This window comes from Accipiter gentilis, chromosome 1 (genome assembly GCF_929443795.1).
Source record: "Accipiter gentilis chromosome 1, bAccGen1.1, whole genome shotgun sequence".
Lineage (NCBI taxonomy): Eukaryota > Metazoa > Chordata > Aves > Accipitriformes > Accipitridae > Astur > Astur gentilis.
This window is the reverse complement of record NC_064880.1, coordinates 409,594-430,861: the sequence shown is the minus strand read 5'-3', so window position 1 is coordinate 430,861 and position 21,268 is coordinate 409,594. Positions and strand designations below refer to the sequence as shown.

General features: G+C 50.4%; 1 protein-coding gene across 8 annotated transcripts in view; it reads left to right on the top strand.

Moving 5' to 3' along the window:
• CAMTA1 (calmodulin binding transcription activator 1) overlaps nt 1–21,268 on the top strand; it is a 322,967-nt gene that overhangs the window by 270,895 nt on the left and 30,804 nt on the right. For all 8 annotated transcript variants that reach the window (XM_049803043.1, XM_049802953.1, XM_049802770.1 and 5 more), the window contains 3 exons: nt 733–2,588; nt 5,866–5,992; nt 6,779–6,913. In XM_049803043.1, coding sequence (XP_049659000.1) covers nt 733–2,588; nt 5,866–5,992; nt 6,779–6,913 — 2,118 coding nt within the window. The remainder of the gene's footprint in view (nt 1–732; nt 2,589–5,865; nt 5,993–6,778; nt 6,914–21,268) is intronic.

The window sequence follows — 21,268 nt, the reverse complement described above, 5'->3', positions numbered from 1 at the left end:
GAAAGCTTTCTTTGTGCTGGCTAATGTACTACTTTTTTAATAATTTGATTGGCAGCTGTAATAGACACCATGATGACAAGAAGATAAGGGTTGCAATCTAGGCGGCAGGGTGATGCTGGGGACAGGAGCGTGATATGGCATCTGTCACCTCCAGATTACCAGTCAGCATCCAACCCACAAGAGCACTTGTCAAACCGCCCGACATCAGCCAGCGGGAAGAGCCGAGCATCTGTGTCGCAGCAGACTGAGGTCTTGTCCGCAGTGCAGATGCAACAGATCCTGCGAGGCAGAAACCCTCTGCCACAGTTGACAGCAACAGCCCTTGCTTTGCAGACTTTGCGCTGAGATGGGGCGCGTTTAAATAACTCCAAAACTTGTCATGGATGACGATTCCTCTCCTCCTAATGTGTTGTCTGATCGGGGCAGGGAGGAAGGGGGTACGTGCTATGTGGGATGAGCAGAAAGGTGCGCACACGCCTGTTCTGAGGTGGCTGTCATTGAACGCAATGGATCTATGCGTCAGACAGGAAGGGAGCTGTAAATCTGGCACTGGCGAGAAATGAATTTTATTTCCAAGGTGTCTCTTGCTCTCTCATACGTGTGCTCGCTCGGTCTCACACACACGCTCGCACATAAGCACGGCTCTCCTTTGCTACAGCCGTAAGATACGCAGCTAGTATTGTCTTAATTTTGTATTTACTGAATGGCAAATGTTGTTGTTTTCTGGCACAGGGGCAGGAAGCAGTGTGCATCACAAGTGTAACAGTGCCAAACATCGCATCATATCACCAAAGGTCGAACCAAGGACAGGTGGGTACAGCACTCATTCAGAGGTACAAAATAACGATGTCTCTGAAGGCAAGAATGAGCACAGTCACGGCAAGGCCTCCAGCCGAGAGAAGAGGAACGGTAAAGTGGCGAAACCGGTGTTGCTCCATCAAAACAGCACTGAGGTTTCTTCCACCAACCAGGTGGAGGTCCCTGACACGACCCAGAATTCTCCCGTGTCCATCAGCAGTGGATTAAATAGCGACCCGGATATGGCAGATAGCCCAGCCGTCACTGGTGTGTCCAGTATGGCTGTAGCATCAGTTATGGGAAGTTTGTCACAAAGTGCCACCGTATTTATGTCAGAAGTCACCAGTGAAGCTGTGTATACCATGTCACCCACCTCTGGCCCAAATCAGCACCTTCTGTCCTCAGATGCAGCTGCACAAGGACTGGTACTTGCTGTGAGTTCAGATGGACACAAATTTGCTTTTCCAACAACCGGCAGTTCGGAGAGCTTGTCGATGCTACCCAGCACTGTCTCCGAGGAGCTTGTGCTCTCCACAACTTTAGATGGAAATAGAAAAATTCCAGAAACCACCATGAATTTTGACCCAGACTGTTTTCTTAACAATCCCAAGCAAGGGCAGACTTATGGTGGAGGCGGTATGAAAAGTGACAGCATCAGTACCAACATAAGGCAGTCACCCACAACGGAACGTAGCTTCAACTTCAATACAACCCTCACAAAAGAAATTAAAACTGAGGACACCTCTTTTGAACAACAGATGTCCAAAGAAGCATTTTCCTCCACTTCTGCATCTAACACTCTCACCCTCACTACTGGTTCAGGTTTGCTTCCATCTGGAGGAGGTCTGAGCCCAAGTACCACCCTGGAGCAGATGGACTTCAGTGCCATTGACTCCAATAAGGACTATTCTTCCAGCTTCAATCAGACCGTCCAGAGCCCTCATGTTCATCAGACCCCTTCCCCCAGCTTCTTTCTGCAGGATGCCAGCAAACCTCTTCCCCTTGAGCAAAACACTCACAACAATTTGAATGACACAAGTGGCTCATTTGTGAACACGTTAGGAATCCCCAGTGTGAAAACAGAGTCCTCGTCCCAAACCACTTCCAACTGTAACGGCACAGTGGAAACCAGAATAGAGTCCACCTCTTCTCTCCAGCTCATGCAGTTCCAAGCAAACTTCCAGGCTATGACTGCAGAGGCTGAAGTTCCCATGGAGACCTCCCAGCAGGCAGAAGGGAACGAAAATCTACTTAAATCAGGGGATCTTCAAGCCTGCAGCACAGAACACTACTTGCAGCCCGAGGCCAATGGGGGTATCAGGAATGGGAACAATCTCCCTATTCTCCAAGGAAACATGGTACAAGGACTCTATCCTGTGGCCCATCCCAGCTTAAATAACTCCTCCAACATGGAGCTTAACTTGGACCACTTTGACATCTCCTTCAGCAACCAGTTTTCTGATCTGATTAATGATTTCATTTCAGTAGAAGGTGGGAGCAATGCTCTCTATGGACACCAGCTGGTGTCAAGTGACAGTGCCGGACTGTCTCAGCCTGAAGACAGTAACAGAGCAACCTACAACCAGGCTGAAATGTGCATTCCTTGCTGCAGTCCTCAGCAAGCCAACATGCAGCTCAGCAGCACAGAGAATGGAGCCAGCACGATGGCATACATGCATGTGGCTGAGGTAGTCTCAGCAGCTACGGCACAAGGCACTCTGGGGTTGCTACAGCAGAGTGGGCGCTTATTCATGGTGACAGATTATTCACCAGAATGGTCCTACCCTGAGGTGAGTCTTAGGGCTTTTACTCATTAACATTTACTGCCTTATCTTTCATTGCTTTGTTAATAAGGGCTCCCAAGAACTGTTTTGTTAAAGCTTTGACAAGGCTTTCAAAATATTTCTCTTAGAAGTCAGAGCATCCAAGACCATTTGCATGTCTGAGCGTACTTTTAATTATGCACTTCATTACCCTGACAGAGCCCTTTCTTCACTTAGGAAGCATCCAAACAGAAATATTTTGTTTCATTGAAAAGCAAAGTATGTCCCACGTGATGGCTTCATGGTACTACCTAGCCACGTTACAGCCACAGAGTTTGCAAACTGAAGCCGATCCTTACATCTGGCTCTGATGTTCGTAGTAGAATAATTCCTGACCTGCATTGCCTTAATGAGTTCAGCATTTACCTCCATCCCACAGGCTATCCAAAATCAGTCACGTGCACCACAAGTTAAAAATGTCAGCAGCACAGTCTTTTCTGATGTGAAGGAATGCTGGAGGAAAGAGACTGTTTTGAGCCAGTAATGGAGAGGCAGGTTGTTTTGAATTAAAAAAATGCTCCTTTGTGGTTTTGTAAGCCCAGCCTCAGAGCACTGTTGCATGTTACCTTGTGGGGGTGTATAACTGCTCAGGAAAAGATCTCTCTGTTCCCATTGACTAGTGCTATCTGATTATCAGTCCTGTGGTGCCACCCCCAGTAAGCATGCATCTGACACCACTGGATGGCAAGTTTGCTAGTGGGTGAGGCTGCAGAAACAGCCAGTAATAAGCAGGTGAGGTGGCTTAACCTTCAGCTGAATGATCCTGCGACAGCTCCAGGACCACGGTGTTCCAGGAGCAGGCGATGAGTTGGCATTCAGTGGCTCTAAGAGTTCACGTACTGTGCAGTATGGGACTTGGTGTGAAAACATGGGCGTTCACTCTGCAGATGGAAAGAAACTGAGGTTGCCAGCATGCAGGAATGGCCGATGGGCACTGATGAAAAGCCTCCTTCAGGAGTTTCTGCCCACCACTTAGTTGCTCGCTCTCTCCAGACAAGTCCATCGTGGTCAGCAAGGTGGTGGTGCAGGCTCAGGCATGGTGGGCAGCTGAAGGCATCCTGCCACTCGTTACTGCCTCCCCGTTCCTTTGCGCAGCCTGCAGCTGACCGGGAGATCTGGGACTGTCTAGGGCAGGAGATGCCCAGGGGCCTCACCTCTGCCAGCTGCCAAATCCAGGGTCCCCTCTAAGAGACAAGGTGGTCGCTGATCATCTACCCCTCGCCACCAGCTGGAGTTTACCTTCTCTCGCTCTCGGTGATAAACTGGGTCTGAATGTGTCGGTCTTGCTTCTCCGGGGTATAATAGAAACTGAAGTTTTAGCACCATGGTGGTCAATAGTAGTGTTGTCTAACTGGCTGTTTAACATGCAACAGTAATGCAATGATGGCCTGTTAGCAACTGTTAGAACCCAGGTAGGCTTCGTTCGCAAGTAGCACAGTATTTCAGGGCATTTGGCTACGCTGGGCTACAGACACTGCTTCTGCCGTGCCTGTTGTCCAGACAGCCAGTCTGACTCTTGCTCGCTTGCGTTAGAAGGTCCCAAAACTCAACTAAAAAAGCCTAACGGCAAACCTCCGGCCTTCCCGGTGCAAATCCTTCTTTCTTGCTGCCACCGTGGAAACTTTTTATTTGTTACCCATTGCTACGCTAATGACTTGCTCAACTCCTGCTGGCAGAGCGTGTTTTATTCTTGTTTTACGCAGACCACAAGGCCTAATCCATTCGCGCAGACCCACCAGAACGTTTCTCAAAGCCCAGGCAGGTCCAGGATCGCTTTCTGGTTGCGTGGTTTCGTACCCGGAGCTCCAAGGTTGTCGTTTGCAAGCAGCTCAGAGCAGTACCCCGGCTGCTGGGTTTCTTCAGTTGCTACGCAGCCCTTGCCGCTCGCGTCCCCAACTCGGGAAGGATCCCAGCGGCAGCTCTCCCGTCTCCAGACGAGATCTTGCCGCGGGCGGAGGGGGCTCTCGGCACCCAGCGCTGCGGACCAGGCTCGGGGGTGACTTCGGCCGCCCGGGCTGTCACCCGGCCGCGGCCCGGGACGCCCGCCCGGCCGCGGCAGCCGCGTCCCGCCTCCGCCGGGGGGTGCGAGGCCGCCGGCCGCGGCGGATCCGCCTCCCGAGGGCGGGCGGGCCGCGCTGCCGCCGGCGGCCGCCCGAGGGCAGCACGGCCGCGGGGAAGGGACGGGCAGGGCCGGCGGCGCGGCCTGAGCCGGGCCGGCCCCTCTCCCGGCCTCGCCTGAGCGCCGGCGGGGGCCTGGCCCGGGGGTCTCTGCTGTCGCGGGAGCCGGTCCCGCTCTTGCGGGTCTGGGCGCGAATGGAGCTGGTGCGTCCGTGGCCCGGCCGGAGAGGCAGAGGCTGAGGGGGCTCCCTCCCTGCGGGTGGCCCGCGGCGGCGAGCCTGGCAGGGCCCGGGCGGGGGGAAAGGCGTGGGACCGGCTTGGCCCGGGGTGCCGGAGCTGCGGGCGAAGGAGCTCTCGGCCAGCACGGCCCCGTTCCGCCTCAGCCCCGCTGGCGTCTTGCTTCCTTATTTAACCGAGCTCCCGGTACCCAGAAAAGCGCCAGTTGTACGGCTGGTGGTTTTAGCTGAGGTCTTCCGACGTGGCGGCCTGTCGGATTCGCGGTCCGGCTCCTCTCGGGCTTCCAGTTGTGACTTTGGAGGCGACGCGTCGCCTTTTGTGTCCCACGCGCGCTCCTCCGTCTCAGCAGGGTCAGGGCGGCGATGGCAACCGTGCAGCACGGTGGCTGTGGTTGAGCTGTGGCGCTTTTCGGTGGTGAGGAGACGAGCCTGGAGCCTGAGGAGACGATGGTGGGCGCGAGGTGGGGATGGAGCACCCAGAAGTTACCGGGACCTGCCTGGTGGGAGGGATGTCTGGCTCATAGCATTGATAAGGTTTGCCATTACTGCTCTGGGAGCTGGCATGTGAGCAAGAGAAAGGCCAGCGGTCTGTGGTGAGGGTCACGCTGGCAAAGCACGGGACTTGAGTGCGTGGGCAGGAGTGGGGACCAGAGCAAGCAAAGAGAAGCAAAGATGCTCTCCTAAGGAATACTATTTGCATTTCCTCACAGTGGGGGGGGAGACTGGGGCATCGGTGTTGACTGCTGCCGAGGATCTGCGTTAGCTTGGCGCCTCTGTTAGCCCTCATGATGCTGTTTGCCATTCAACCATTTCAGTGCGTGGTCCTCTCTGGGAATGGCTTCTTCTGTAATGCTTTCCCCCCCCCCCCCCCCCCCCTCTTTTCCTCACAGGGAGGAGTAAAAGTCCTAATTACTGGTCCATGGCAGGAAGCCAGCAATAATTACAGCTGTCTGTTTGATCAGATCTCAGTGCCTGCATCTTTAATTCAGCCAGGGGTACTGCGCTGCTACTGCCCAGGTAAGGAACGCTTCTCTTCTAGAGCTGGTGGTTTCAGAGCGAGTTCTCAGCCTAATAATGTCATGTATATGCCTTGCGTAAACTCATGGACCCATTGTGAATGATAGCACATAAACATCGAGAAGCTTTTCCTTTTTCTTTGACCTATTTAATGTGAGAACAGCACCTTAGGATCTTGATATGTCACAACAGATCACAACAAATATTACTTAAAAGCTCTGAATTAGCTTTAAAATAATTATGTGAAATAATTTCTAATAATTCTAAGCATTTCTTTAGTTTTGAAGTAGCAGATTAAAGAGCAACTGTTACTCAGGAGTGCACTCACTGCTCTGCTGAGTCTTAATTTGCCTATATTCTGCAATCTGTCCTTGGTACTTACAGGATGAGAACACCTCCAACCTCCCTGCAGAGATTTTCAGTAGTGCTGGTCCTCAGTATATGACTTTTAAGTGTATGCAGAGTAACTTGGTGTTGTCGTTAGGCCCCAGCTTCCCACTAGAAATGCAGTGAGGCTGGCTAATCTTTAGGAACACGTGATTCTGCCTCCTGCCAAAACAACCCATTGGATGACTCTTAAGCTTACAACCTTCATGTTTGAAAATACAGATTGGCATTTTGGACTCTTCAGTTGTTTAGTCACAAAAATATTGTCAAACGCCCCCTCTCCCCTCATTGCATCTGCTCTCAGCCTGCTGCTTAGCACATGGGAGATCAATGGGATAATACCTAGCTGTCCGTTTCTGTGGGGAGGTCTCTGTCTTACCACATGCGCTTTCCTTTCAGCTCATGACACTGGGCTCGTGACTTTGCAAGTTGCCTTCAACAATCAGATCATCTCCAATTCTGTGGTGTTTGAATACAAAGCCAGAGCTCTGCCAACCCTGCCTTCCTCCCAGCACGACTGGCTGTCCTTGGATGGTAAGAAGCATGCAATGTTCTTTAACAAAGCACACCGAATGGTAGGACTGTGAATGAGAGGAGCAGCTCCTGGTGTGGGGGAGGGATGTAGAGGGGCAAGTTTGTGCTGTGGGGAAGGTCTGTTGCACAATTAATCAAAGACCTCTTGCTGAAATTTCTTATAAGTTCTTTTGATGTGAACAGAATGTGGCTGCATTTGATGGGAAGGAGACAAAGGGGAGTGTTTTCTTAGTCTGAACAGAAAGCCGATTGTTTCCCCAACACAGGGACTACCCCTTCCCTAGCAGGAGAGGAGCATCTACCCTGCAGTTGTCTTCCCTGAGAACTCTGAAACTTGAGCTTGTCTGGAAGAATGTGTATTTACATAAGCAGGAAGTGGGAAGACGGTGAGGCAATTTAAGGAATGAAGGGACTTTAGTCAGCCACTGCTGTGATGTCCCCATCCCACCTTGTTACCTAGGAGTTACCAAATGGGGCAGATACAGATTCTGCCAAATACTTGAGAGCTCAGTGCCAGAGCAGTCTGCGCTAATGGCAAGCCAGGCACGCTCTGGCACATAACAGCCACAGTCAGCCTTTTTAGACTCATAAGAGCATCCCTTGAGCCTTGCAGGGGTGAGATGGACACCCTAATAGCGTTAGGTCTTAGCCAGGCACTTGGCAGAAGAATCCATGATTGATCAGAACAGATCTCTGGTACCTAAATGTCGCACCAAGGGATGGGAACACAGGCTCTGGATTTGAATGGCAACTCTGTGCTTGCGAATTTTAGGTTCGGGTTTACCTGGTAACCCTGTGCCCCCAAAATGCATTTTGTAAAGGAGCAAGAAGAGAAGGGAGAGCAGGGGAAAGAACTTAGGAGCCTGAAACATTTGTTTCCCTTCCTGAGTGCGATTGCTAGAGAGTCGCAGCTTGCAACTCAGACCAAGGAGATGCAGGGCGAGAGCTGGTTTGTATGACAGGCTGGGAGAGGACCAGTAACACTGCTTTCATCTTTCTTCATCAGAGGGAGTCAGCTGCTGGGGCAGTGCATTTTGTGGATCTTAGCAAAGGCCCAATGCTCTTGCTTGGTAACCCATTTGCCAAGTGTCTATTTTCCCTGCTAAATACAGGAGACAAATACAGTAAGGTCAGATCCTTAGACTTCATAGATTTCATAGCTGAGAAACTAATATTAGTGTTACAAAGTGTTACGCAAAAGAAGCCACAGGAGTGGTTGTTTGCACAGGGCCATACTGAAGGCAAGAGAAATAATGAGCTGATATACTGATGAAGTTTGTTCCTCAGTCAGTTAGCCTCATCCTATTTTGTCTGTCAGCTGCAGACATGGTAACTGTAATACAACACACGCTTTGGGAAATCTACTGTGGATATTACTTTTGACACCAGTTTAATGCCTTTAAAACACTGCTATCGTTACAAAGATTTGAAGCATATGTTACTGTGGTGGTGGTGTTATTTTCTATCCTTGATGGACATGGCAAATACTTAGAACTGCTTTACTTTAACTGGAGAAATACTGAACAGTTTTGAGCTTAATTCAGGCCAGCTACATGTCAGTGTAGGCAGGTGGTGTTTGAAAGGTTTTTGGTGGGCTCCCTCATTCTGGGAAGCCTCGATAGACAAAGCTTTCTTCATTAAAACGTTCATTAGATGCTTTCTCCATACCATTAGCAGCTGTGAGCCTAGGGACTAGTCATGTGAGTCAAAACTGAGCACCCTGACGATGCTGATAAGAGCATCTGCCATTCATATGTAAAATGTGAGCGCCAGGGGCAGGTGAGGAGGAGCCATTTCTAGCTGGATTCTGGCAGACCGGTGTGTGTACGTATGCAGAGTCTGAGCTGATGCTTTTGGAGACAAGTCGGGGGAAATAATAAGAAAACAGAATGTCCTTCAAAGTAGCATCAGGCATTATTTCAGTGGCACAGTGCCTGTACCTTCAGCTGTTGAAGGTTATCCATCAATATTAGCAGCGGACTGTTGTGTCCTTCCCTGGCTCACCCCCTCCCTGTAATGTCACAAAACAAAAACGTTTAGTTTGTTTCCGCTTTCTGGCCTGTAGCTGCCGTGTTTCTCACGCCACATGCAAGAGGGGCATTTCAAGGAAGTTGGGGTGACACTGCTTCCAACGTTTTGTAGGCATGAGCAGAACGGAGGCAGATCAGTGTGGTTGTTGCAGGAGTAAAGAGAGGTTTGTGACTTGGCTGTAGAGGCATACTTGCAAACAGAAATGGAAATAGCTCTTAAAGATGAAGTGCACATAGTCTCATGTTCAGCATCAAAATTGAGCTGGCTTGACTTCTGAGTATTGGAAGAGTCTGCAGGTGCTTTTCATCTGCTACTGAGGCTGCAAGTTGTGTGTGAAGTAGAGCCGATACTGATGCGATGGAGACTGATACTCAGCTGTTAGCAGTCTCTCCAGTGTGGCATGCAAAGTGGATAGGTTTTAAAACCCTTGTGCTGGTGAATTCAGAGGAGCTGCAAAAGGTGGCTGTGAGTGCTGTCTCTGGTGTTCCTGCAGTTTGTCTGGGAGCTCCTGGTTAGCGGGCAAGCTCTCAATTAGAGATTGTTATGATGTGGTGATGGTGGAAGGGAGGGGGACTGCAGCAGTGAACAAACTAGGGCATTGCTAACAGGGAGGAGAAAAAAAAAGTAAAAGGACCGCTGCATTGCAGAGGCCCTTCAGGGAAAAAGACTGAATAATTATACTAACCATGACTTATCAGAAGCCTCTGCCTTTATGCACCGTGCTTCAAGGGGAGCAGATTACATTCTTATTTAAAGGACCAGCAACATCTTCCCATTTATTCTTGGAGAACAAATGTTAGCTTAGCTAGCTAAGGTATAAGCCGAAGTGAGTTGATTCTATCACTAGAATAAATACACAAATCCCTGTCTTCTCTGTTTACTTTAATTGCCCTGCTTCAAATCCTTGCCCTACTGCCGGTTATGTAGTCTTGAGGGAAGGTTTTCGAGGAATATTTGTAGTCCCAAAATATTGACAAGAATTTTAAAATTCTTTTTAATTAACTCAGTGGAACACTTTGAGTTCCTTTGCACTACACTGTTAAAACACAGTTAATGATTCCAGCTAGTATGACCACTGCAAGAGAGGGAGAGTTAGCAGTCAGCCATACCCCAGGAACAGCATAGTAAGAGGATAAGCAATTTCCATCTTACGTAAGTTTAGATAAACAATTGTCTTCCGCAGATCTCTTTAAAAGAAAAATAAAGGCATCCTATATGTGAACCGTATATTTTTCAGTTACATTAAGACAAAAATTAATCTGCCGCCTTTGGTTCAGTTCTGCAGGTTCAGTTCTGCAGATACCTGAAAAACCTTTAGCCTCTGTTTCTGTCTCAAGGAGGCAAGTCTTTAGCTGCCTGACCATGCCCAGCTCACAGCATAGTGCTTCCGGTTTCTCTGCAGGGTCCTGTTGGAATTCACTGTCCAGTTATAGGGCTTGTGTAGTTGTTGTATGCTTTTGCAGTAACTGGCTGTGCTACACAGGCTGTAGCACAGCTCCAGACGTAAAACGGCAGGCAGCAGTACCTCAATCGGGAAAGGATGTGGTGTAAACAAAGCCAATAAATAAAATAGGTATGTACATAAAATTGCAGCTTTCGGGTACAGAGGGCTCCCAGTTAATGCTAAGATAGTAGGCACACTTGGAATCACACCTCTGTAGAAGTTTCCAGATTTCAACAGAGGTATGTTAGCAGAGAAGCATCTGACACCAAGCTCCAGAGCTCCACAGTGCCCGGCGGGAAAAAGTGAGCACAAATTTTTTTGCATGCTGAGCAGCTCTCGGTGCAGCCTCAGAGCAGAGACGCTGCTCGCTGGGGGACATCGCTGTACCTTCTGTCACAGGGGAATGCCATGAGGTCCACGCAGGTGCCTGTGCAGCATCGCAGCAGGATCTGCTTCCGCCTGGCTACTGCACTGGCAGAGAGCAGCAGTGGTATGATGTATCATGCTTCCTTCTTATAAGCACTTATAGCAACTTTTGGTTTAAGTTTTTGTAAAGGCGGGTACTTCTTATGATTATTCAGGGAACATTTAACCAGGGCCTGTAGGGCTCAGGGTCTGGAAGAGATGCGATGATGAACAGGCATTTTGAGTGAAACAATGGGAGTTGTGTCTCCCAGAGAAAAACATTTCATTAAATAATTTCCCGGCTTAGAGTAATTGCTGCTCTTGGAAGTAGTGAGCTTGGGGCAAGGATAAAATCCCACCTTCTTGAGCATAGAGCAAGTATTGGCCGTTGGGATCAAGGAGCAGTACTGCAAACCACTGGAGAGCGTTGTGAGACCATCTCCTGCCATGCCTCCTCTTTCTAGGACTGTATGAAGCCAAGTGAAGGAATGGGGAGAGAAGGAGTTTTTAAGGGGCAGCACGTTGGGTGGCCATCCTCTGAAGGGCTTCTTCCTTTTTCAGTGTCCATGCTGTGCTATAAAGGATAGCACACACTCTTCCAAACTATACACAGCCACACTTGGTTTATTCTGAGTTTTCCTTATTTTACCCCACAGATGAGTTGGATCTTTTACAAATGGTCAGTGGACACCAGCTGCTGATGTTCTTGTATATTTTTTTCTAGTTAATTAGAATAGCAGTGTTCTTTCGTTTCAAAGAAAGCCTTTCTTCTTCTCATACAGGAAGCACTCTCGTGTGATCCTGATCTCTGATAAACTTGGCAGCCTCGTCTTTTTTCTCTGTAAAACTGACAGGTTTCAGAAGCCATCGTATGCTTCTATAGCCATGTGACCTCACTTTGCATTCATTGTCTGTAGAGAGGTTCTCTTAAGAAAGAAAAACAAAAAGCAAATGAGACCCCTTCTGAACTGAAGGACAGAGGTCTTCTGGTGACAGATGCGTGACAAATTAGAAAGGCTTTTTAGTACAAATTTCCAGTGGAAAGCAGGTATGTTTCCCCTCCACTGGAGTCTTTGCTGCTTTCAGAAAGTGTCTGTAGAGGTGACGTTTCCTTGGCATGCGACACGATCAGAAGTGCCAGGGAGGCTCGTATGAGTGCTCCTTGGCATTATGCTTACCCATCTGCAGGAAAGAGGTGGGGGAGGAGTATGTGCTGCCATAGGGAGCCCAAACAGAACTTAGAAATACGGGCAGGCAATGTGTGGACTGATGAGTCAAGTGTGTATGGGATGGACAAGGGTGTGACTGGTACTTATTGCAAATGGTGCCGACGCAAGAGAGCATAATAGGGAGCCTTTCAGCTACTGTTGGATTCTTAGTTTAAGAAGCGGCTGTCTTTCCCAGCCCAAAAATGTAAAAAAGCTGGGGGGGGTTGGTGGCTCACTCGTATTAGGGTGACGTGACTGTACCCGTGGCACCCAAACTCTCGTTTTGGCACGCAGGAGGTGGATGGGATCACATGCTTTCAAGTTACCTGTGACGGTAGAGCGTGTGCATGCTACCTGTGGCATTTCACAGTCTGATAGGTACGTGATTCCTGTATAGCAGTGGTAAGCGTGCAAGATGGTAGATGTTCGTCACCAAAATCCATGGAGGATGTCTCTCTACCAGGGCCGGATGCCTTTTCTAGCATGCAGATGTGACGAGATGCAGACAACAGTTTCTTGTAGGAGAGACGCATTCAGCATCGGTGAGGTCCTTAGAACTGTTGTTTCACAGCCGTAAGAGACTTTCAGTAGAAAGAAAGTCCGTGTCCATAAACAGTAGCACTGTTTATCACTCCTGTCTCCACCTGGGTAGAGGTGACTGTGTGTTTAACTTTACGTCTTGGATTTTACCATAAAAGATTATATATTTGGGTTCCCTTCAGGAGGAGGGCTGAATGTCTTGCGCCGTGTTCCGGGGCTGCGGTGCAGCTCACCAGGACACGTGAGCGTTGGTACGGGACGTGGATACCCTGTTCCTGAGGAGGAGGAACTACGTGGTGAACTTCACATGTTTCTGTTCATCCTCCTCTCTTCTTTACTGCCTCCTGGTCAGCAGGGAGGCTCTGTCTCTTTTGTTTGTATTCCTGCTGAGATTTGTTTGGTTGGGTTTTTTTTACCTTTCACACACCATGGTTAAGGCCAGGCTGCTCTGCTACGGTTCTTTCCGGGAGCCTGTCTTCCGTGGCTTTGACTGCACTCCCCAGATTACCCTCTTCTATTTTGGCTGTAATGGGATTGAACTGAGGTGAGGAGCGTCTCCCTTTCTGTTCGGGATGATGTCTTTGGAGCCAGCCTGCCTTCACGGTCAGAGACCGGATTCCTCCGGGGAGCCCGTGTTTATCCTCGGGCTGACGGCGAAGCACGCCCCGCCGCCGAGGCGAGTTTCTGTTCGGAGCAAGTAACCGCAGCGACGTTCACTGGGCTCGCGTCTCGGGTTTTACCGCCGTGGCAGGGCAATTAGCGAAAGCGTAATTATTTTGCGCGCGGCGAGACGAGGAGCACTGCACGCCAAGAGCCCTGTTGCTCGAAGGTGACGCAGGTGCTTCGCGTCCCGGCCCTGAATCACTCCCGCTTCCCGGAGCACGCCACGTAGACGCACGTTGCCGGAGCGGCTGGGCAGAGACCTGCGGTCGCCCTCCCGGCCGGGACGCCGGGTAGGAAGCTCGCTCCGTGCTTTCCCGGCTGCTGCAGCGGGGCAGGCGGCCGGGGCCGGGACCGGGACCGGGACCAGGGCCGGGGCCGCCGAGCACGGGGCGCGCCGTAAACACGGCGGCGGCCGCCAATGGGGGCCGGTGACGTCACCGCCCGGGGCGGGGCCCGGCGGCCGCCGGCGGCGGCGGGGAGCGGGGCAGGGCCGGGCCGCCCGCCCGCCCGCCCCGCCGCAGACAATGGAAGGCGGCGGCCGCCTCCCGCCGCCCGCAGCAGGCCGCCGCTGAGCGCGGTGGCGGAGAGGCCGTCGGCGGGGGCGGGGGCGGGTATCCCGCAATTATGGCGGCGCCGGGCGGCCCCGGCGTGGGCTGAGGGCGGCGGCGGCGGCGGGGGGACCCAGCGCTCCCGCGCGGCGGCGGGGTCTCGGGGCTGCCGTCGTCGTCCCGTCCCCGCTTCAGGCGCCCCGAGCCCGGCGAAGCGCCGCTCGCTGCCCGGGCGCCCCGGGGCGGGTACCGGCGCCCCCGGTACCTGCGGGTGCGAGAGGGTTTCGGGCGCGCCGATGGGCCCCTGGCCGCGCCCGGGGTAACCGGGGCCAGCGCCCCGCCGGCTCCCCGCCCCTCGGGCCACCGGAGCCCCTCTCGGCCGGCCGCTTGCCGGTCCGCCGCCGTTTAACTCGTCGCGGAGCGACCCCCGTGGGGCGGGCGGCGGCCGCGGAGCCCCTCCGGCAGCCGCCCCGGGGCGGGCGAGGCACGGCGGCCGCCCGCCCGCGGCGGGGGAGGTGTGGCCCGTCTCGGCGCGGAAGGAGCCGCAGCTCTCCTCCCAGATGCTGGGCCGCGCCGCCCAGCCGCCCCGGAGCCGGCCGCCGAGCGGAGCCCCTCTTCGGTCCTGCGGCGCTGCCCCTCGGCTCCAGCGCTCGGGCGGCCGCCTGCGGCGGCATGCCGCCGGCCGCTGAACCCGGCTCGGCGTCGGCTCCCGCGGCGGGCGGCGGCGCTGCCCCGCTCCCGAGGTATGCCGGCCGGCGCTAGCGAGCCCGGGCACCCGCGGTCGCAGAGGTGCGGGGCGGGCGGACGGCCGAGGCCGGCGCCCGCGCTGCGGTGAGCCGGAGGAGCTGCGGCGGGCTGCGAGGATGCCGAAGACGCCGGCCGGGTCTGCGGGGGAGCCCGCTCCGTCCGCCCCCGCTGCGGGGGCTGCGCCAGATGCTGGCCGGAGCCTCTGCTGACGCCTTTGTAGACTCCCGGGTCAGCGCTCGGGTGCCAGATGTTGTCTGTTTATTTACCTGGAAGCAGGTAGAGGTACTACGGAGGGGTCCGGGACCCCCGCCCCGTGCAGGTGGATGTGCGGATGCGGCAAAGCACTGCTTCCAGTAAGTATTGCAGGACGACGCGTCGAGCAGTATCTGTTGGGGTGTAAATCTGCATGCTTCTGTCTTGTCCCTCGCTCCGCTGTACTTAAAACGTGAACGCGCGCCTTTTTAAGCTCGCTGTTCCTCCCCCTCCTTCTCCCTGTGCCCCCAGCTGTGGGACGCGGTCGCGTTTCCATCTACTCTCCCCCCCACCTTGTCGGTCCCCGGCCCTTCCAGGGCGATGTTAGGATGCCGGCTCAGGGTTGGGACAGCGCTTTTACCGTAGCGTCACCCACGCAGAAGGACAGATTACCTCCTAACACCTCTACCTCGCAATCTCACGTTCTGAGTTGGTACAGCGTGGGATGAGGTCGGTAGCCCAGACCTTCCCTGAGGAGTTTAGGGATGCTTGAAGTACATGCCTGCCCCGTGCCAGATGATTGCAAAACTTGTTTTGCAGGGCGCCTCATCAAAAAGAGTAGGACTAGGAAGAGGAATTGGGAGGACGGTGTAGGCCGCTCCCAGTTTAGAGATGGGGTAAACATGACTGATATTTGACTTTTTGAAAGCTTCCAGTGAAGGAGATCTCGGTCTCTTTTGCTGACCTGGTGTTTAACAGCCTTGTAGCTTGTGGCAGTTCCTGTTCATCTACTTTTGCAGCAAACGGCAATCATTTTGTATCATTCTGCTCATCAGTCTGGTGACTTCTGTTTTGTTTCTCGAGTTTGCAATTTTTATGAGAGAAGACTTGGGTCAGAATTTTTACCATACTTACAGTACCATAGCACAGATACTGCATAGTGCCCCAGGAGCTGGGTTTTTTTCCTGTTTATAGCTCCTTTAGCATGTAACCCTTGGAGGAGGGAGTCTCCATGAGCAGTGGGTAGCACTGTGCAGGTGAGCAGCAGGCAGCACGTCTCCTAGGCTGGCGTTCTTTGCATACCTCTAAAAGGACAACGTCTTTTATAGTGTTGGCACCCAAGGGAAAGTACAGCCAATTTCTGACCTGAGATGTAGAGAGTGACCTTAGGCAGGCAGCTGTTTTTATAGAAATTACTAAATAGCGCAAGAAGTGACATCTTTAGCAGTCTGCCCTACCTATAAAATACACCAAGTCCACATGGCATCTCTAAAACCTTCCCTGGTTTGCTGCAGTAGCTGTTCCTGGATAGTGTGAAAACCTTGCCATGCCTAAGCTCTGGGGGAGAGAAACCTGGAAAGGGAAAAAAAAGAAAAGAAAAAAAAAGGCAGCAAGTGCTTTATCACTGTTGGTATAGAGACTGCCACTTGGGGAAAAAGTCCGCCTGAGCGACCCTCCTTCTCTTCTTCTCTAGTAATGGCATGATAAAGAAAAGTAGGGGCAAGTACCATCTTTTGAGGGAGCACTGGCTGCTGGGGACAATAGAGAGGGACGGGGTAGTCCCAGATGGCATGGGAGCAATAGCTGAAGTTGTACAGTGTTGGAAGAGCTATGGGGAAAGTGTTGCCAGTGAGAAGTCTTGCCCTGGTAGGTGGATAAATGGTTTAAAATCAATGACAATGCCTGCATGTGCAGGTCTGGATTACTTCGTTATTCCTGCCCATGCCCAGTAGTGTTTGTTTATTCTGTGAAAGAACGGACCTTCTTCAGCTGTCACTTAGGTTCAGAGTGTAAACACAGTGTTTTCCTCATCTTGTGCCTCAGTAGTTGTGACATTTCTCACTAATCAAAAGGCCTGGAACTGACCTGCCTCACCAGCACAGATACACATTTGTCTTAGAATATTAAGTAAAAATTTTAAGTGCTTTCATTTGCTGGTAGAAACCATGACCTGTAATAGCTCACTGCTAAAGAGAGCTTTTTGTAAGGCACATCAAAGATGCTGCTGCAATTTCATTTCAGAAATACATGTTCCTGCAATGATGATACCTCAGAAATAAGTACTAAACCGGATCAAATTGATAACTGCGACATGGAAGGTGTTCATAATTTTTGCTGTATAGAAGAATTGAGTAAGATTTTACGGGCAAGTGACAGATGATTTGTGAAATAGGAACAGAGCAGTGGCACTCGGAGAAGTGATGTGTCCTTAGACTGCTTCCATCCCCACCCACAGCTTGCACTGGATGAGAGAATATGGCGTGTCTGACTTGCTCTGCGAAACAAACGTCTTTGCGCTGCATGTTTTTTTTTTACAGCGCTCAGCTATCGCACTTGTTAAATTCAGCCTGCGTGTGTTCACACAGTGAAGGTTGTAACACAGAAACTGCAGCTAAAGAAACTGCATGTGCTGAGAAGCCAGTGCCTTCAGAGTGGCTTCTCATCTCCTGAGTATTTAAGCACAGTACTTGGGAACACGTGCAGATGCAGATCTTGTAAAGCACCATTAGTTCAGTGGTTAGAAGTCTGCGGGGAAATAATTACATCCTCAGATACTGCCCTGGTGGAATGTGCAGGAGATCATGCGCCCTCATCCTTTAGCCCTTCCAGTCAAACACTGTCTGTCATTTAGGTTGTGCAGTGTGGTGAAAAAAAACAGATCTCCAGGTGAGAGTGTAAAAAAAAAAAAAAAAAAAAAAGGCAGGTAGTATAGACACTGCTCACTGCTAAGAACTGCTGATTTATTTTTCATCACTGCAAAGCAGTGCTTCCTCTAACAGTTCTGGCTGCACTGCCATGTTGTGAGTAGTACAGACAGTTTCTTGCTGGTTGAAGCTTGCTTGGCAAAAGGACGAAAGAGGAGATGCTTTTGGATCTGTACTTGTCCAGTAAAGCAGTGTGCAGAGATGAGAAAAGCAGCTCTCTATGCTAATTGCTTAAACTTGGCTTGTCAAGCAAAGGAGGTCTTGCCACTCGCTGCTGTATGTTGGTATCCTCTTAGCTCCATACCTGGACCATAGTGGTGTTTTGGGTAGCACACAAAGAAAGTGCAAGATTTGAGACTCGATATCTGCTAACGTGTGGCTTTACTACATTTTGTAATAAAGCGTGAGCAGGAGCCAACGGCTCGAGCCAGTGCCCACCCATTGGAACACTGCTTGCATAGCTCAAAAAGACAAATAATAAATACAGTGTCTTTGAAAGAGATCTTTGGGTTAGAAGATGGGGAGGGCCATGCAGAGGAGTGGGCTATCGCAGGGGGGCAGGTGAAGCGTTGCACTTGTGACTAAGCTCTGCAGCGCAGATGTTTCCCCCAGGTGTGGTCCTTGGTTTTCTGTACCATTTAGGATGGGGATTCCACCCTTACTGTTACTAAAGTCTCGAGTGTCTTGTCTCCTGCGGGTAGGATGACATGGCTGAATGAGGGAGTGGTAGGGTGTCTTTTGGTAGTTCTGCACGAACTGTCCCACTCAGTGCATAATCGCAGATCTTTCTGGTAGCAGCCCTGCTGCCTCCTCGCGTGGAAAACACTTGTACAAAGTTTGCAAGTGCTGTGTTTTAGCTTCCCTTTTAATACAGGGTACATGCATTCAGGAGGGGTCACAAGCTGTTAGCAGGCTTCACAAGGCAGATGCTTCTGCAGTCTCAGATGAAAGCTTGTCTACTGGGCGTAAGTGTACTACTGTACACGCTGTAGCTCTGTAAGCTGCTAACTGATGTAATTAACTATGCATCCTTAAAAGACTCATACCAGAACAGTTTTGCATATTTAGGTATGTTTTGTCCATAACTTGCTATTGTTACTGTAATCAGTAGTAGGCTCCCTCTGAGTACCAATTAAAAAGAAGCTCGTTCTGCACTCAAATAATGGTTCATGTTTTAGGGAAATGAGTATGAGAGGCAAACCACTTTCTTAGTAGGGGTCAAAGTCTGACAGAGCAGCTCTTTCCAGTCTCTCCCTGCTGGGACAGTCAGGCTCCCCTCAGGCTGCCAGTGCTGTGAAGCAGACCAGCCCTGACATGACACTGGAGTAACTGGTTTTCTCAGGAGGACCGGACCCTGCAAAAAAATACCACCATGAGTAGTTTTGCTGCATTTCCTAAGCTTGGTTTTGAATCCATGGGACAGCTTCTCGCTCCCCTATGAAGGGCTGAGGACAACAGAAGTGAAAATGGCTTTGTGTGTGATGGAACAGATCCCTAAATTAACGCGTGATCCAGGGACACACTTGGGGCTTGCAGAGTTTTCACAGAAAGTGCAGGGCAAGAGGGATGAAGCATGAGCGAGTGGACACGTGTAGCTCCATCAGATCCTGAAAGCTTCAGAACTCCCATCAGGTGAAGGCAGCTGCTGGTGGAAAAGCTCTGTGAGAGCAGGTTGTCCTGCCTTGCTGGGACTCGGTCTGTTCACAAAAAAGGCCCTTAGGGCCTAAAGCCACCACCTCTTCCTGTTATGCTAAGGAATAATGGTGAAGAGTAATTTTGATGTTACGTTTTTATTGTTGAAGAATAATAATTTCCAGAAAAGATACAGTGTTCAGAATGTTTTCTGTGAATTTATGAGTTGTCTTGGAGATATACAAATGCAGTCGTTTTCATTACCTTCAGTGGAGGCAGCCTTGAAGAACAGCTTCAGTAAACCTTCTCTGTGGTTTCTTAAAGAATATTGTAACATTTTCCTCAGATTTATATGTGTCGTGGTTTAACCCCAGCCAGCAGCCAAGCCCCACGCAGCCACTTACCTCCCTCACAGTGGGATGGGGGATAGAAATCAGAAGGGTAACAGTGACAAAACTCATGTGTTGAGATAAAGGCAGTTTAATAGGTAAAGCAAAAGCCACGCACGCAAGCAAAGCAAAACAAGGAATTCATTCAACACTCCCCATGGGCAGGCAAGTGTTCAGCCATCTCCAGGAAAGCAGGGCTCCAGCACATGTAGCGGTTGCTCGGGAAGGCGAAAACCATGACTCTGAACGTCCCCCCTTCCTCCTTCTTCCTCCAGCTTTACATACTGAGCATGATGTCCTATGGTCTGGGATATCCCTTGGGTCAGTCGGGGTCAGCTGTCCCGGCTGTGTCCCCTCCCAACTTCTTGTGTCTCCCCAGCCTCCTCACTGGTGGGGTGGGATGAGAAGCAGAACAGCCCTTGACTCTCAGTAAGCACTGCTCAGCAATAACACATCCCTGTGTTAACAAGGCTGTTCTCAGCACAAATCCAAAACATAGCCTCATACCAGCTACTATGAAGAAAATTAACTCTATCCCAGCCAAAACCAGCACAATACCTAATGGAGAAACTCAAGAAATGGAAAAATTTGCAAGCCTTAATTTTTTGGCTCACAAAAAAAATCTGAAATTTTATCATCAAAAGCAGAGTCCTGGGGTAGAACCTTAAATATGTGTATACATTTGTATCCACATGCATCTTTGCTGCCTTTGGAAAGAGTTAGGGTGCTCCCAGTGCAAGGCATCTCCTTGTGCTGGGCTGGAGCTGTTCAGATTTCCTGTATAATGCAGCAGTAGAAAAGCTTATTTTGACAACAGTTTGTATGCTGTTGAGCTCTTGTCTTCAGTGCACTGCGAGATAGATACTTGTCATGACATCTTCTGTTGAATATGAGACAGGAATATGGAAACTGTGTTCCTGTAACTTCATTGCCTGCTAAGCAAGTGGCTCTACACAAACCCCTAAGTGAGCAAGACAGAAAAGAGTGTGACTACCAAAAGAAGAAATAATGAGGGATAAAGGGTCTTAAACTTCTCTTAGAGTGATACCTGTAACATTCAGCCCTATGGCTTTTATAGCCCATCCCTTAATTATTGCAAGGTAAGTCACATAATACCAGACAGCTTGTCTTTTTTCGTTTGCACTTCATTTTCATCCTGTTTGTGGCGTTCGGGCTTTGCTGATGGTGCTTTTTTGGCAATTGGGGTTCTCGCAGGAAAACGTGTTGAGAGTCAGCAGAACTGGGTCAGGTTTGGTCATGTTTTCTTTACCAGAAAGCATGGTTTTCTTTTGCAGTGGAGCACAGTGCTTAAAAAAAAAGTGTTGTGGCAGCATCTGATACCTTTATACAACCGAGCTGGAGAATCTTGTTTCAGACCTCAGTTATGTTCAGTACATAACACACACACACACACACAAAAGCAACCCTTTGATTCCCAAAATGTCAGAGGTTTTCTTTCTGTCTAGTTCCTCTAACTTTTACACAGCTGTAGCAGTCATCCTTCTATATAGGCTGCTAACATAGATACAGATGCGTTGCTTTTAAAGACAAACTGGGTGTATTGCATATGACTCGTGGTATGTGAAGCTGACTTTGGTTTTGACCCCGTTGAACCCAGAACTATATAAAGGAAGGATATTTTCATGTCAGTTTCTGTGGTTACAAGTTGTACTTTTATTTTCAACATGATGCTGTTGTCCTTAGAGATGAAGCTGGCCAAGTCTTGTTACTGAGAATACAGAAGTGATAATGTTTTGATACAAACTGGCAAACTTGGAACTTACAGAATATTGATTCCTAGGAGGTCACTTAAAGACTTACCCTTTAATTAGGCCCCTGCAAAAATCTAAG